This window comes from Symphalangus syndactylus, chromosome 1, assembly GCF_028878055.3.
Source record: "Symphalangus syndactylus isolate Jambi chromosome 1, NHGRI_mSymSyn1-v2.1_pri, whole genome shotgun sequence".
Taxonomy (NCBI): Eukaryota; Metazoa; Chordata; class Mammalia; order Primates; family Hylobatidae; genus Symphalangus; species Symphalangus syndactylus.
The window spans coordinates 109,796,303-109,808,661 of record NC_072423.2 but is presented as its reverse complement, the minus strand read 5'-3'; the positions used below and the strand labels follow the sequence as shown (position 1 = coordinate 109,808,661).

The 12,359-nt window shown below is 39.1% G+C and overlaps 1 protein-coding gene across 7 annotated transcripts in view; it reads left to right on the top strand.

Annotated features, from left to right (window-relative positions):
- Positions 1-12,359, top strand: part of DOCK3 (dedicator of cytokinesis 3) — a 677,098-nt gene that overhangs the window by 435,209 nt on the left and 229,530 nt on the right. For all 7 annotated transcript variants that reach the window (XM_055275673.2, XM_055275643.2, XM_055275636.2 and 4 more), the window contains exon 10: positions 7,392-7,473. In XM_055275673.2, coding sequence (XP_055131648.1) covers positions 7,392-7,473 — 82 coding nt within the window. The remainder of the gene's footprint in view (positions 1-7,391; positions 7,474-12,359) is intronic.

Here is a 12,359-nt window from a genome sequence, read left to right as displayed (position 1 = left end):
CACGCCTGTAATCCCAGCACTTTGGGAGGCCGAGGCGGGCAGATCACAAGGTCAGGAGATCGAGACCACGGTGAAATCCTGTCTCTACTAAAAATACAAAAAATTAGCTGGGCGTGGTGGCAGGCGCCTGTAGTCCCAGCTACTTAGGAGGCTGAGGCAGGAGAATGGCGTGAACCCGGGAGGCGGAGCTTGCAGTGAGCCGAGATCGCGCCACTGCACTCCAACCTCGGCAACAGGGCGAAACTCCGTCTCAAAAAAAAAAAAAACAAAAAAAAAGTTTTTAGGACTAAGCCTAGAAATTGCACACATCATTCATTCACATTTTGGTGTCTAGAATTCAGTCACATGGCTCCACTCAACTGCAATGGGGGGGCTAAGATGTATACTCTAGCTGTGTACCCAAGAAGAAACAGAAAACGTGGATTTAGTGAGCATCTGGGGGACTGTGTCTGTCACAACATACTTGATGCTTGTTGGTCCTTTGTCACCAAATTAGAAGGTTGATTTGTGCTATCTCATTTGCTCCCTCCTGGCTCATGGATGTTTCTGCATAGTGTGATGGTGATGTACCCATTCATTTTATGGTGACCCTCATTAGCAAACTTCCACATACCACACAGCAGTTCTTCAGGAAATTTCCACCTTTTTCCATTCAACATTTATTGAGCACCTATTATAGGGTTAGGCTCTTAGAAGTACTAGAGGTACAGAGGGGAACAAATGTTCTTATCCTTGGGATTTTATTCTCTTGTGTAAGAGAAAGGCAATAAACAAAGAAAGAAAATAATTAGTTTGTGCCACATGCTGTAAAAAAGTGAGTAAGTAATGGGAAGGGGTAAAGGAGTATTGCTCTTGCCAACATGTCAAAGTTGGCTTCTCTAGGAAACTGGCATTTAGGCTAAGATCTGAAGGATGGTAGTGAGCCAGCCACTTGGGCTGAAAGAACAGCATTCCAGAGAAAACAACATGCACAAAGGTCCTAAGGCAAGAATGAGCTTGGCATGTTCAAGAAACTTGTATCTAGGACACCAGTGTGTGTTGGAGAATAAGCAAGAAAGGCTCATGTGAGATGAGATGGGGCTGTAAGACAGGCCGAGTCAAGTGTTGCACACAAGGCCATGCAGATTTTGGAGAGTTTACCTGTTACCTGAGAGAGAGAGTAAACCACGAAAAAGTTTGTTGTTTGTTTGTTTTCTGTAACAGCTTTATGTAATATAATTCACATACTATAGAGTTTACCCATTCAAAGGGTACAGTTCAGTGGCTTTTATTATATTAGAGTTATGCAACCATTTCCACAGTCCATCTTAGAACAGTATCATCAACTCAAAAAGAAATCCCATACCGTTTAATAGTCACTCCATTTACTCCAAACCCCCAGCCCTAGGCAAACACTAATCTATTTTCAGTCTCTGTGGATTTGCCTATTGTAGACATTTCATAAAAATGGAATCATACAGTGTGTGGTCTTATGTGATTGGCTTCCATTACTTAGAATATTGTTTTCAAGGTTCATCAACATTTTAGTATGTGTCAGTACTTCATTACTTTTATGGCTGAATAATATTTTGTTATTTGGCTATATCTACCACATTTTATCCATTTGTCAGTGGATATTTTGGTTGTTTTCACCTTCTGTCTATTATTAATAATGCTATGAACATTCATGTACAAATTTTTTTGTGACCATATGTTTTATTTCTCTTGGATATATACCTAGGAGTAGAATTTCTGGGTCATACGGTTACTAGCTAACCTTTTGAGGAACTTCCAGACTGTTTTTCCAAAGTGGCAGTACCATTTTGCATTCCCATCAGCTGTGTATGATGGTTCCAATTTCTCCATTTCCTTGTCAGCACTTATGATTATCTATCATATTTAATAAAGCCATTCTAGAGGTGTGAAGTGGTACCCTCATTGTGCTTTTGATTTGCAATTCCCTGATGACTAATGATGCTGAACATCTTTTCATGTGTTTATTTGCCATTTGTGTATTTTCTTTGGAGAAATATCTATTCAAGTTACCCACTTTTGAATTGTCTTTTTATTATTGAATTTTAAGAGAGCTTTATATATTATAGGTACAAGTCCCTTATCTGTATATGATTTATAAATATTTTTGCCCATTCTGTGGCTTGTTTGTTGCTTTCTTGATGGTGTCTTTTGATGCACAATAGTTTTTTACTGTAATGAAGTCCCTTTTTTTGTTGTTGCTTGTGCTGTTGGTGTCCTTCCTACCTAAGAAACCATTACTTAATTCAAGGTCATGAGAATTTATACCTATATTTTCTACTAAGAATTTTGTAGTTTTAGCTCTTACATGTAGATCTATGATTCATTTTTACTTAATTTTTATGTATGGTGTGAAATAAAGGTCCAGCTTCATTCCTTTGCATGTGAATATCTAGTTGTCCCAACACTGTTTGTTGAAATACTATTCTTTTCTCCACTGAGTTATCTTAACACCCTTGTAAAAAATCAGTTGACAGCATGAAAAGGTTTTAAGCTGGGAAAAGATATGATCTGATTTGTATTTTAAAAGGATCAGTCTCTCCAAGAATGGCTTTTAGAGAGGCAAAAACGGAAGTAGAGCTGGGAAGCTGTTATAATAATCCAAGTTAGTCAAGTAATGGCCAAGACTCGTAGCAGCAAAGGAGATGGCAAGCTTTATAAAGATTGAAGATACTTTGGGGAGAGAATTGCCTTGACTCTGTTTTTGCCACTTTTTCACTTGTCTGTGTCACAGCTGTCTTTTCTACCTTTCCCCATTACATTTTCTCTTAAATGGTCTTGAGAATTTTTTTCTGTTATTTTTGGAAGTGTTTTTTTGTTTGTTTTTTTTTTGAGACGAAGTCTCGCTCTGTCGCCCAGGCTGGAGTGCAGTGGCGCAATCTCGGCTCACTGCAAGCTCCGCCTCCCGGGTTCACGCCATTCTCCTGCCTCAGCCTCTCCAAGTAGCTGGGACTACAGGCGCCCGCCACCACGCCAGGCTAATTTTTTGTATTTTTAGTAGAGACGGGGTTTCACTGTGGTCTCGATCTCCTGACCTCGTGATCCGCCCACCTCAGCCTCCCAAAGTGCTGGGATTACAAGCGTGAGCCACCGCGCCAGGCCTTTTTTTTTTTTTTTTACTTTACTTTTTTTTATTTCCTATCTGTGATAAAACTCACAACTTATTTGTATCTACACTATTACTAAAACCACAGCTTATTTGTATCTACACCTATTGTTTCCTTCTTCACTCTTTCCTGGATTCTATCCCTCTTCACCTACTCAGTGATTTTCCTTTACCAGTTATATCCTGTGTCTTCAGTAGTTTTCCTTCTATAAGCCTTGTCCCATTAGATATAAATTTTCTTAGGTGTATCTCATCTATTTTTGAGTCAGGTTTTTAAAATGTAATTTATACACAGTAAAATTCACCCTTTTTAATGCATAGTTCAGTGAGTCCTGACAAATGTATATAGTTGTGAAACCATCACCACAGTCAAGAAATAGAGCATTTCATCACTCTCAAAAAGTTCCCTCATGTACCTTTGCAGTCAGTCCCTACCCTTCTTCCCCAGTCCTAGCAACTGATTTGATTTCTGTTCCTATAGTTTTGTCCTTTCCAGAATGCAATATAAATGGAGACATAGAGCCTATGGCCTTTTTTCATTGAGTTTTTTCATTTAGTATAATGCTTTTGATTTTCATCCATATTATTATACATCCCAGTAGTTTGTTTTTTAAAATTGTGAAATGATACTCTATTATGTAGATTATTCATTTATCCCCCTGATGGATATTTGGGTTCTTACATGTTTTGGCCATTGTGGATAATGCTGCTATAAGTATTTATATATAGATCTTTGGGTAAATTTTTTCATTTCTCGTGAGTAAACACATAGGAGAATTACTGAGTCATTTAGTATGTGTATGTTTATAAGAAACGGTCAAGCTGTTTTCCAAAGTGGATGTACCATTTTGCATTCTTACCAACAGTTTGAGAGGTTTAGTTTTACTTGACATTCTTACCAACCTTTGGTATATTCATTCTTTTTTGTTGTTGTTGTTGCCCGGGCTGGAGTGCAATGGTACAATCTCGGCTCACTGCAACCTCTGCCTCCCAGGTTCAAGCAATTCTCCTGCCTCAGCCTCCAGAGCAGCTAGGATTACAGGCACAGACCACCATGCCTGGCCAATTTTTGTGTTTTTAGTAGAGACGAGGTTTCACCATGTTGACCAGGCTGGTCTCGAACTCCTGACCTCACGTGATCTGCCCGCCTCGGCCTCTCAAAGTGCTGGGATAACAGGCGTGAGCCACCGTGCCCGGCTGGTATATTCATTCTTTAATTATAGCTATTCTAGTAGGTGTGTAATGGTATCTCACTGTGTTTTTTGTTTTCTGTTGTGTGTGTGTGTATGTGTGTGTGTGATGGAGTTTTGCTCTTTTGCCCAGGCTGGAGTGCAGTGGCGTGATCTAGGCCCACTGCAACCTCCACCCCCTGGGTTCAAGCGATTCTTCTGTCTCAGCCTCCTGAGTAGCTGGGATTACAGGCACCTGCCACCATGCCTGGCTAATTTTTGTATTTTTAGTAGAGACGGGGTTTCACTATGTTGGCCAGACTGGTCTAGAACTCCTGACCTCAGGAGATCTACCCACCTCATCCTCCCAAAGTGCTGGGATTACAAGTGTGAGCCACCACACCCAGCCCTCACCGTGTTTTTAATTTGCATTTCTCTAATGATTAACGATATTTTCTTGTGCTTATTTGCCATCTCTGCACATCCTTTGGTGAAGGGTCTGTTCAAATCTTGTGTCCATTTTTTATTTGAATGTTTATTCTTATTGGACATTTTATATGTTCTCAATACAGTTTTTTCTTAGGTGAATGTTTTGTGATTACTTTCTCTCAGTCTGTAGCTTGTCCTTTCATTTTCTCACCAGTATCTTTTAAAAAGAAAGCTTTTAATTTCTGTAAAGTCTAATTTATCATTTTATTATGATTTGTGATATTTGCTTAATAATCTCTTGCCACAAAGTTTTCTACTATGTGCTACATGGGGAAACAAATGTGAACAAGATATACAAGATACTTGTCTTCATTTTTCACTGAGTTGTCTTCTTTTACAGTTTTAGCTCTTGTATTCGAGCCTGTGATACATTCAAGTTAATTTTTATAAGCAAGGGTCAAGGCTTAGTTTTTTTCATATGGATTGTTCAGCACCGTTTGCTGAATGTGCTGTACACCCCCCTTGATACCTTCATTTGAAATTAATTGACTATGTATATGTGGGTTATCCCATATTTTAACAAAGACTCCCTCAACCCCACATGCCCATTTAACTAAAAATGCATCACTCCCACCTCTTCACAACCATTCTTTAAAGTGTGGGCTAGACTGTGCTTCATCATTTCTTTCTTACTCCTCACACTGGCATCTTTCTCTACCATTTCATTAAAACAGTTCTTGCCAGAATCACCAGTGATCTGTATTCGAGAGTTTTGTCCTTGTTACATGTGACTCTCAGTGGTCTTGGACCTTGTTGACCCCTCCCTCCTCTTTCAGATTCACTTGACCAGTGCAACATCTCACCATCCTTCATATTTTTCTTCTGTTTTTCCATTTGCCCCATGCGTCTACTTTGATAGTTTTTCTTTTACCCGTTTCTTAAATGTCATTTTCCCTCAGCAATCTGACCAAAGCCCCTTTTTCTCTTTGTTCTGTGCATGTTCCCTGCTTATTCCCATTTGTTCCCCTGGCTGAAGAATCTCAGATTTATATCTGACCCAAATCTTTCTGAGATTCATTTCTGCGTGTCTAACTGCCTACGATGACCGTAGCTGTATGAGGAAAAAGTACCTTGTATGTGTCTTGTTCACATTTATATTCACATGCCAAGCACACAGAACTTAATAACAATTTGTAGACTGATCAAATGAATACATGAACAAACTAAACTGATACTACATATATTCCAGGAATACATGACTGGAGGCAAAAGATAAGTAAGTTACTTTTGGAATCACATACTTTATCTTCACCATGGCACAGTTTTCCTTTACAGTTGGTAGTGAATCTTTGGATAAAGAGGTGGGAATGAGATTCTGCACAGGGGCAGGAAGGAGATGCGAGAGTAAAGAGACATTTCTCCAAATGTTGCAAACACTGTTTCTAAGGTTTTCTAGTCCAGTAATTTTAATTTCCTCCTGAAATTATGTATATTATTTGGAGAATGAAATATTTAGTGGCTCTATTAAATTCTGACTGTAGCTTTAGCTATAACACATCATTTCTTTATGAATTTCCACCAAAGTTTTTATAAGTTGCTGTAACATTTTGTAAGACCTAAAGCAAGCTTGTCCAACCTGTGGTCCACAGGCTGCATGCAGCCCACGATGGCTTTGAATGCAGCCCAACACAAATTCGTAAACTTTCTTAAAACATTGTGAGATTTTTTTTATTTTTATTTTTATTTTTTAGCTCATCAGCTACCATTAGTGTTAGTGTATTTTATGTGTGGCCCAAGACAGTTCTTCTTCTTCCATTGCAACCCAGGGTAGCCAAAAGATTGGACACTGCTGCCCTAAAGTGATTCTCAAGAGTTATATAAAACAGCACTCCCCAATGTTTTTGGCATCAGTGAGCAATTTCATGGAAGCCAATTTTTCCATAGACTGATGGGTGGAGATGGTGGTGTGGGATGGTTTTGGGATGAAGCCGTTCTACCTTAGATCATCAGGCATTAAGTTAGATTCTCATAAGGAACACACAACCTATATCCCTCCACGTGAAGTTCACAATAGGGTTTGTGCTCCTGTGAAAATCTAATGCTGCTGCTGATCTGACAGGAGGCAGAGCTCAGGTGGTAATGCTTGTCCACCTGCCGCTCACCTGCTGTGCGGCCCAGTTCCTCACAGGCCACAGGCCTGTAGCAGTCTGCAGCCCGGGGTTGGGGACTTCTGATATAGAAGATGTAAATTTGGTAATGTAGATTCTTTCAGATCTAATATGATTAATGGTTTTATGATGATCTGAGTACTCACATCAAAGAATGTATATGCTTGTTATGGATTTCGCATCATGCTGGTGTTTTGGGAATATCTGGGAGAAATATAAGATACAGTCCTCCTTACTGCCCTCAGGGAGCACACACCTTCAAACAGATAAAACACACAGCTACAATCAGCAAATAAACAGAAGCACCCATCAGGCAGTTTGTAACTTCCTTTGTATGTTACTTGGCAGGAGAAAAGAGGGTGACCTGCCACTAGACGTGTTTTTGGCCTTGCTTGTCACTGCAAGCTGCTGTGTAAATATGTTTAGTGTTTTTCCATATCTGCTCTTTTTCTTTATTCTGGAGTGTGTTACTCACATTTCTCTATATCTTTCTTTCCTACATTTCAGTGAGCGGTTTCTGGTAAGACTGAACAAGAATGGTGGGCCAAGGAACCCAGAGAAGATAGAACGAATGTGTGCCCTTTTTACAGTATGTACGAATTCTCTTTTCCTTCTTTGCTGTTGACTCTAACCAGTGGCCTGCTATGTGGATATTGTCACCCTGGAAACAAGCCTTTAGTCTTATTTCCACAAACACTGGGGAGAATAGGACTTGATTTATGTTTCTATTAGGTTTTAATAAAATATTTATAGAAAACTGAAATTATATACAGGTTTAAACTTAATTTTTATTAATGAAATATAATCAAGTACCTTTCACTGATACAGATTTTATAAGCTATTTCATATAATAGACACTTAAAACCTGACAGAACCAGCCTGGACAACATGCCAAAACCCAATCTGTAGAAAAAATTCAAAAATTAGCCGGTTGTGGTGTGTGTCTGTAGTCACAGCTACTTGGGGATGTGAGGCGAGAGGACCGCCTGAGCCCAGGAGGTTGAAGCTGCATGAGCCAAGGTCGCACCACTGCACTTCAGCCTAGGTGAAAAAGTGAGACCAGACCCTGTCTCAAAAAAAAAAAAAAAAAAATCTGACATAGGTCTTTCTTACTGTTCTTATCCAAGGCCACTGGGAATTTCTCTGAGATGTATAATTTCTGATGCATAATTTATTTTAAAGGTATCCACCAAGTTTACAGCTTTGTAGTTTGTTAGTGAGTTCATATACAGCAAGACAAACTAAATAGTCCTCTTCCAAATACTAAATAGGGGATCTTTTCCTACTGTGATCTGTACTTTTCTTTATATATATATACTTTAAGTTCTAGGGTACATGTGCACAACATGCAGGTTTGTTACATAGGTATACACGTGCCATGTTGGTTTGCTGTACCCATTAACTGGTGATTTACATTACGTATTTCTCCTAATGCTATCCCTCCCCCCGACCTCCCCCCACAACAGGCCCCCATGCGTGATGTTCCCCACCCTATGTCCAAGTGTTCTCATTGTTCAAGTCCCACCTATCAGTGAGAACATGCAGTGTTTGGTTTTCTGTCCTTGTGATAGTTTGCTTAGAATGATGGTTTCCAGCTTCATCCATGTGCCTGCAAAGGACATGAAATCATCCTTTTTTGTGGCTGCATAGTATTCCATGGTGTATATGTGCCACATTTTCTTTATCCAGTCTATAATTGTTGGACATTTGGGTTGGTTCTAAGTCTTTGCTATTGTAAATGGTGCCTCAATAAACATACATCTCCATGTGTCTTAATAGTAGCATGATTTATAATCCTTTGGTTATATACCCAGTAATGGGATCTCAGGGTCAAATGGTATTTCTAGTTCTAGATCCTTGAGGAATCACCACACTATCTTCCACAATGGTTGAACTAGTTTACAGTCCCACCAACAGTGTAAAAGCGTTCCTATTTCTCCACATCCTTTCCAGCACCTGTTGCTTCCTGACTTTTTAATGATTGCCATTCTAACTGGTGTGAGATGGTATCTCATTGTGGTTTTGATTTGCATTTCTCTGATGACCAGTGATGATGAGCATTTTTTCATGTGTCTGTTAGCTGCATAAATGTCTTCTTTTGAGAAGTGTCTGCTCATATCCTTTGCCAACTTTTTGATGGGGTTCTTTGTTTTTACTCTTATAAATCTGCTTAATTTATTTGTAGATTCTGGATATTAGCCCTTTGTCAGATGGGTAAATTGCAAAAATTTTCTCCCATTCTGTAGGTTGCCTGTTCACTCTGATGGTAGTTTCTTTTGCTGTGCAGAAGCTCTTTAGTTTAATTAGATCCCATTTGTCAATTTTGGCTTTTGTTGCCGTTGCTTTTGGTGTTTTAGACATGAAGTCCTTGCCCATGCCTATGTACTGAATGGTACTGCCTGGGTTTTCTTCTAGGGTTTTTATGGTTTTAGGTTTAACATGTAAGTCATTAATCCATCTTGAATTAATTTTTGTATAAGGTGTAAGGAAGGGATCCAGTTTCAGCTTTCTACATATGGCTAGCCAGTTTTCCCAGCACCATTTATTAAATAGGGAATCCATTCCCCATTGCTTGTTTTTGTCAGGTTTGTCAAAGATCAGATGGTTGTACATGTGTGGTGTTATTTCTGAGGCTTCTGTTCTGTTCCATCGGTCTATATCTCTGTTTTTGTACCTGTACCATGCTGTTTTGGTTACTGTAGCCTTGTAGTATAGTATGAAGTCAGGTAATGTGATGCCTCCAGCTTTGTTCTTTTGGCTTAGGATTGTCTTGGCAATGTGGGCTCTTTTTTGGTTCCATATAAACTTTAAAGTAGTTTTTTCCAATTCTGTGAAGAAAGTCATTGGTAGCTTGATGGGGATGGCATTGAATCTATAAATTACCTTGGGCAATACGGCCATTTTCATGATACAGATTCTTCCTATCCATGAGCATGGAATGTTCTTCCATTTGTTTGTATCCTCTCTTATTTCGTTGAGCAGTGGTTTGTAGTTCTCCTTGAAGAGGTCCTTCACATCCCTTGTAAGTTGGATTCCTAGGTATTTTATTCTCTTTGTAGCAGTTGTGAATGGGAGTTCACTCATGATTTGGCTCTCTGTCTGTTATTGGTGTATAGGAATGCTTGTGATTTTTGCACATTGATTTTGTGTCCTGAAACTTTGCTGAAGTTGCTTATCAGTTTAAGGAGATTTTGGGCTGAGACAATGGGGTTTTCTAAATATACAGTCATGTCATCTGCAAACAGGGACAATTTGACTTCCTCTTTTCCTAATTGAATATCCTTTATTTCTTTCTCTTGCCTGATTGCCCTGGCCAGAACTTCCAACACTATGTTGAATAGGAGTGGTGAGAGAGGGCATCCCTGTCTTGTGCCAGTTTTCAGTGGGAATGCTTCCAGTTTTTGCCCATTCAGTATGATATTGGCTGTGGGTTTGTCCTAAATAGCTCTTATTATTTTGAGATACGTTCCATCAATACCTAGTTTATTGAGAATTTTTAGCATGAAGGGCTGTTGAATTTTGTCAAAGGCCTTTTCTGCATCTATTGAGATAATTATGTGGTTTTTGTCATTGGTTCTGTTTATGTGATGGATTACATTTATTGATTTGTGTATGCTGAACCAGCCTTGCATCCCAGGGATGAAGCCAGCTTGATCGTGGTAGATAGGCTTTTTGATGTGCTGCTGGATTTGGTTTGCCAGTATTTTATTGAGGATTTTTGCATCGATGTCCATCAGGGATATTGGTCTAAAAATCTCTTTTTTGTTGTTGTGTCTCTGCCAGGCTTTGGTATCAGGATGATGCTGGCCTCATAAAATGAGTTAGGGAGGATTCCCTCTTTTCTGTTAATTGGAATAGTTTCAGAAGGAATGGTACCAGCTTCTCTTCGTACCTCTGGTAGAATTCAGCTGTGAACCCGTCGGTCCTGGACTTTTTTTGGTTGGTAGGCTATTAATTATTGCCTCAATTTTAGAACCTGTTATTGGTCTATTCAGGGATTCAACTTCTTCCTGGTTTAATCTTGGGAGGGTGTATGTGTTCAGGAATTTATCCATTTCTTCTAGATTTTCTAGTTTATTTGTGTAGAGGTGTTTATAGTATTCTCTGACGGTAGTTTGTATTTCTGTGGGATCAGTGGTGATATCCCCTTTTTCATTTTTTATTACATCTGTTTGTTTCTTCTCTCTTTTCTTCTTTATTAGTCTTGCTAGCGGTTTATCAATTTTGTTGATCTTTTCAAAAAGCTCCTGGATTCATTGATTTTTCGAAGGGTTTTTTGTGTCTCTATCTCCTTTGGTTCTGCTCTGATCTCAGTTATTTCTTGCCTTCTGCTAGCTTTTGAATGTGTTTGCTCTTACTTCTCTAGTTCTTTTAATTGTGATGTTAGGGTGTCAATTTTAGATCTTTCCCGCTTTCTTTTGTGGGCATTTAGTGCTATACATTTCCCTCTACACACTGCTTTGAATGTGTCCCAGAGATTCTGGTATGTTGTGTCTTTGTTCTCATTGGTTTCAAAGAATATGTTTATTTCTGCCTTCATTTAGTTATTAACCCAGTAGTCATTCAGGAGCAGATTGTTCAGTTTCCATGTAGTTGTGCAGTTTTGAGTGAGCTTCTTAATCCTGAGTTCTAATTTGATTGCACTGTGGTCTGAGAGACAGTTTATTGTGATTTCTGTTCTTTTACATTTGCTGAGGAGTGCTTTACTTCCAACTATGTGGTCAATTTTGGAATAAGTGTGATGTGGTGCTGAGAAGAATATATATTCTGTTGATTTGGGGTGGAGAGTTCTGTAAATGTCTATTAGGTCTGCTTGGTGCAGAGCTGAGTTCAATTCTTGGGTGTCCTTGTTAGCCTTCTGTCTCGTTGATCTGTCTAATGTTGACAGTGAGGTGTTAAAGTCTCCCATTATTATTGTGTGGGAGTCTAAGTCTCTTTGTAGGTCTCTAAGGACTTGCTTTATGAATGTTGGTGCTCCTTAGCTCTTCTTGTTGAATTGATCCCTTTACCATTATGTAATGCCCTTCTTTGTCTCTTTTGATCTTTATTGGCTTAAAGTCTGTTTTATCAGAGACTAGGATCGCAACCCCTGCTTTTTTTTTTTGCTTTCCATTTGCTTGGTAGATCTTCCTCCATCCCTTTATTTTGAGCCTGTGTATGTCTCTGCACATGAGATGGGTCTCCTGAATACAGCACAATGATGGGTCTTGACTCTTTATCCAATTTGCCAGTCTGTGTCTTTTAATTGGGGCATTTAGCCCATTTACATTTAAGGTTAATATTGTTATGTGTGACCTGAGGGACCTGACTGTTAGAAGGAAAACTAACAAACAGAAAGGAATAGCATCAGCATCAACAAAAAGGACATCCACACCAAAACCCTATCTGTAGGTCACCAGAATCAAAGACCAAAGGTAGATAAAAACACCCCACTGTCAATATTAGACAGATCAATGAGACAGAAGGTTTATAGGT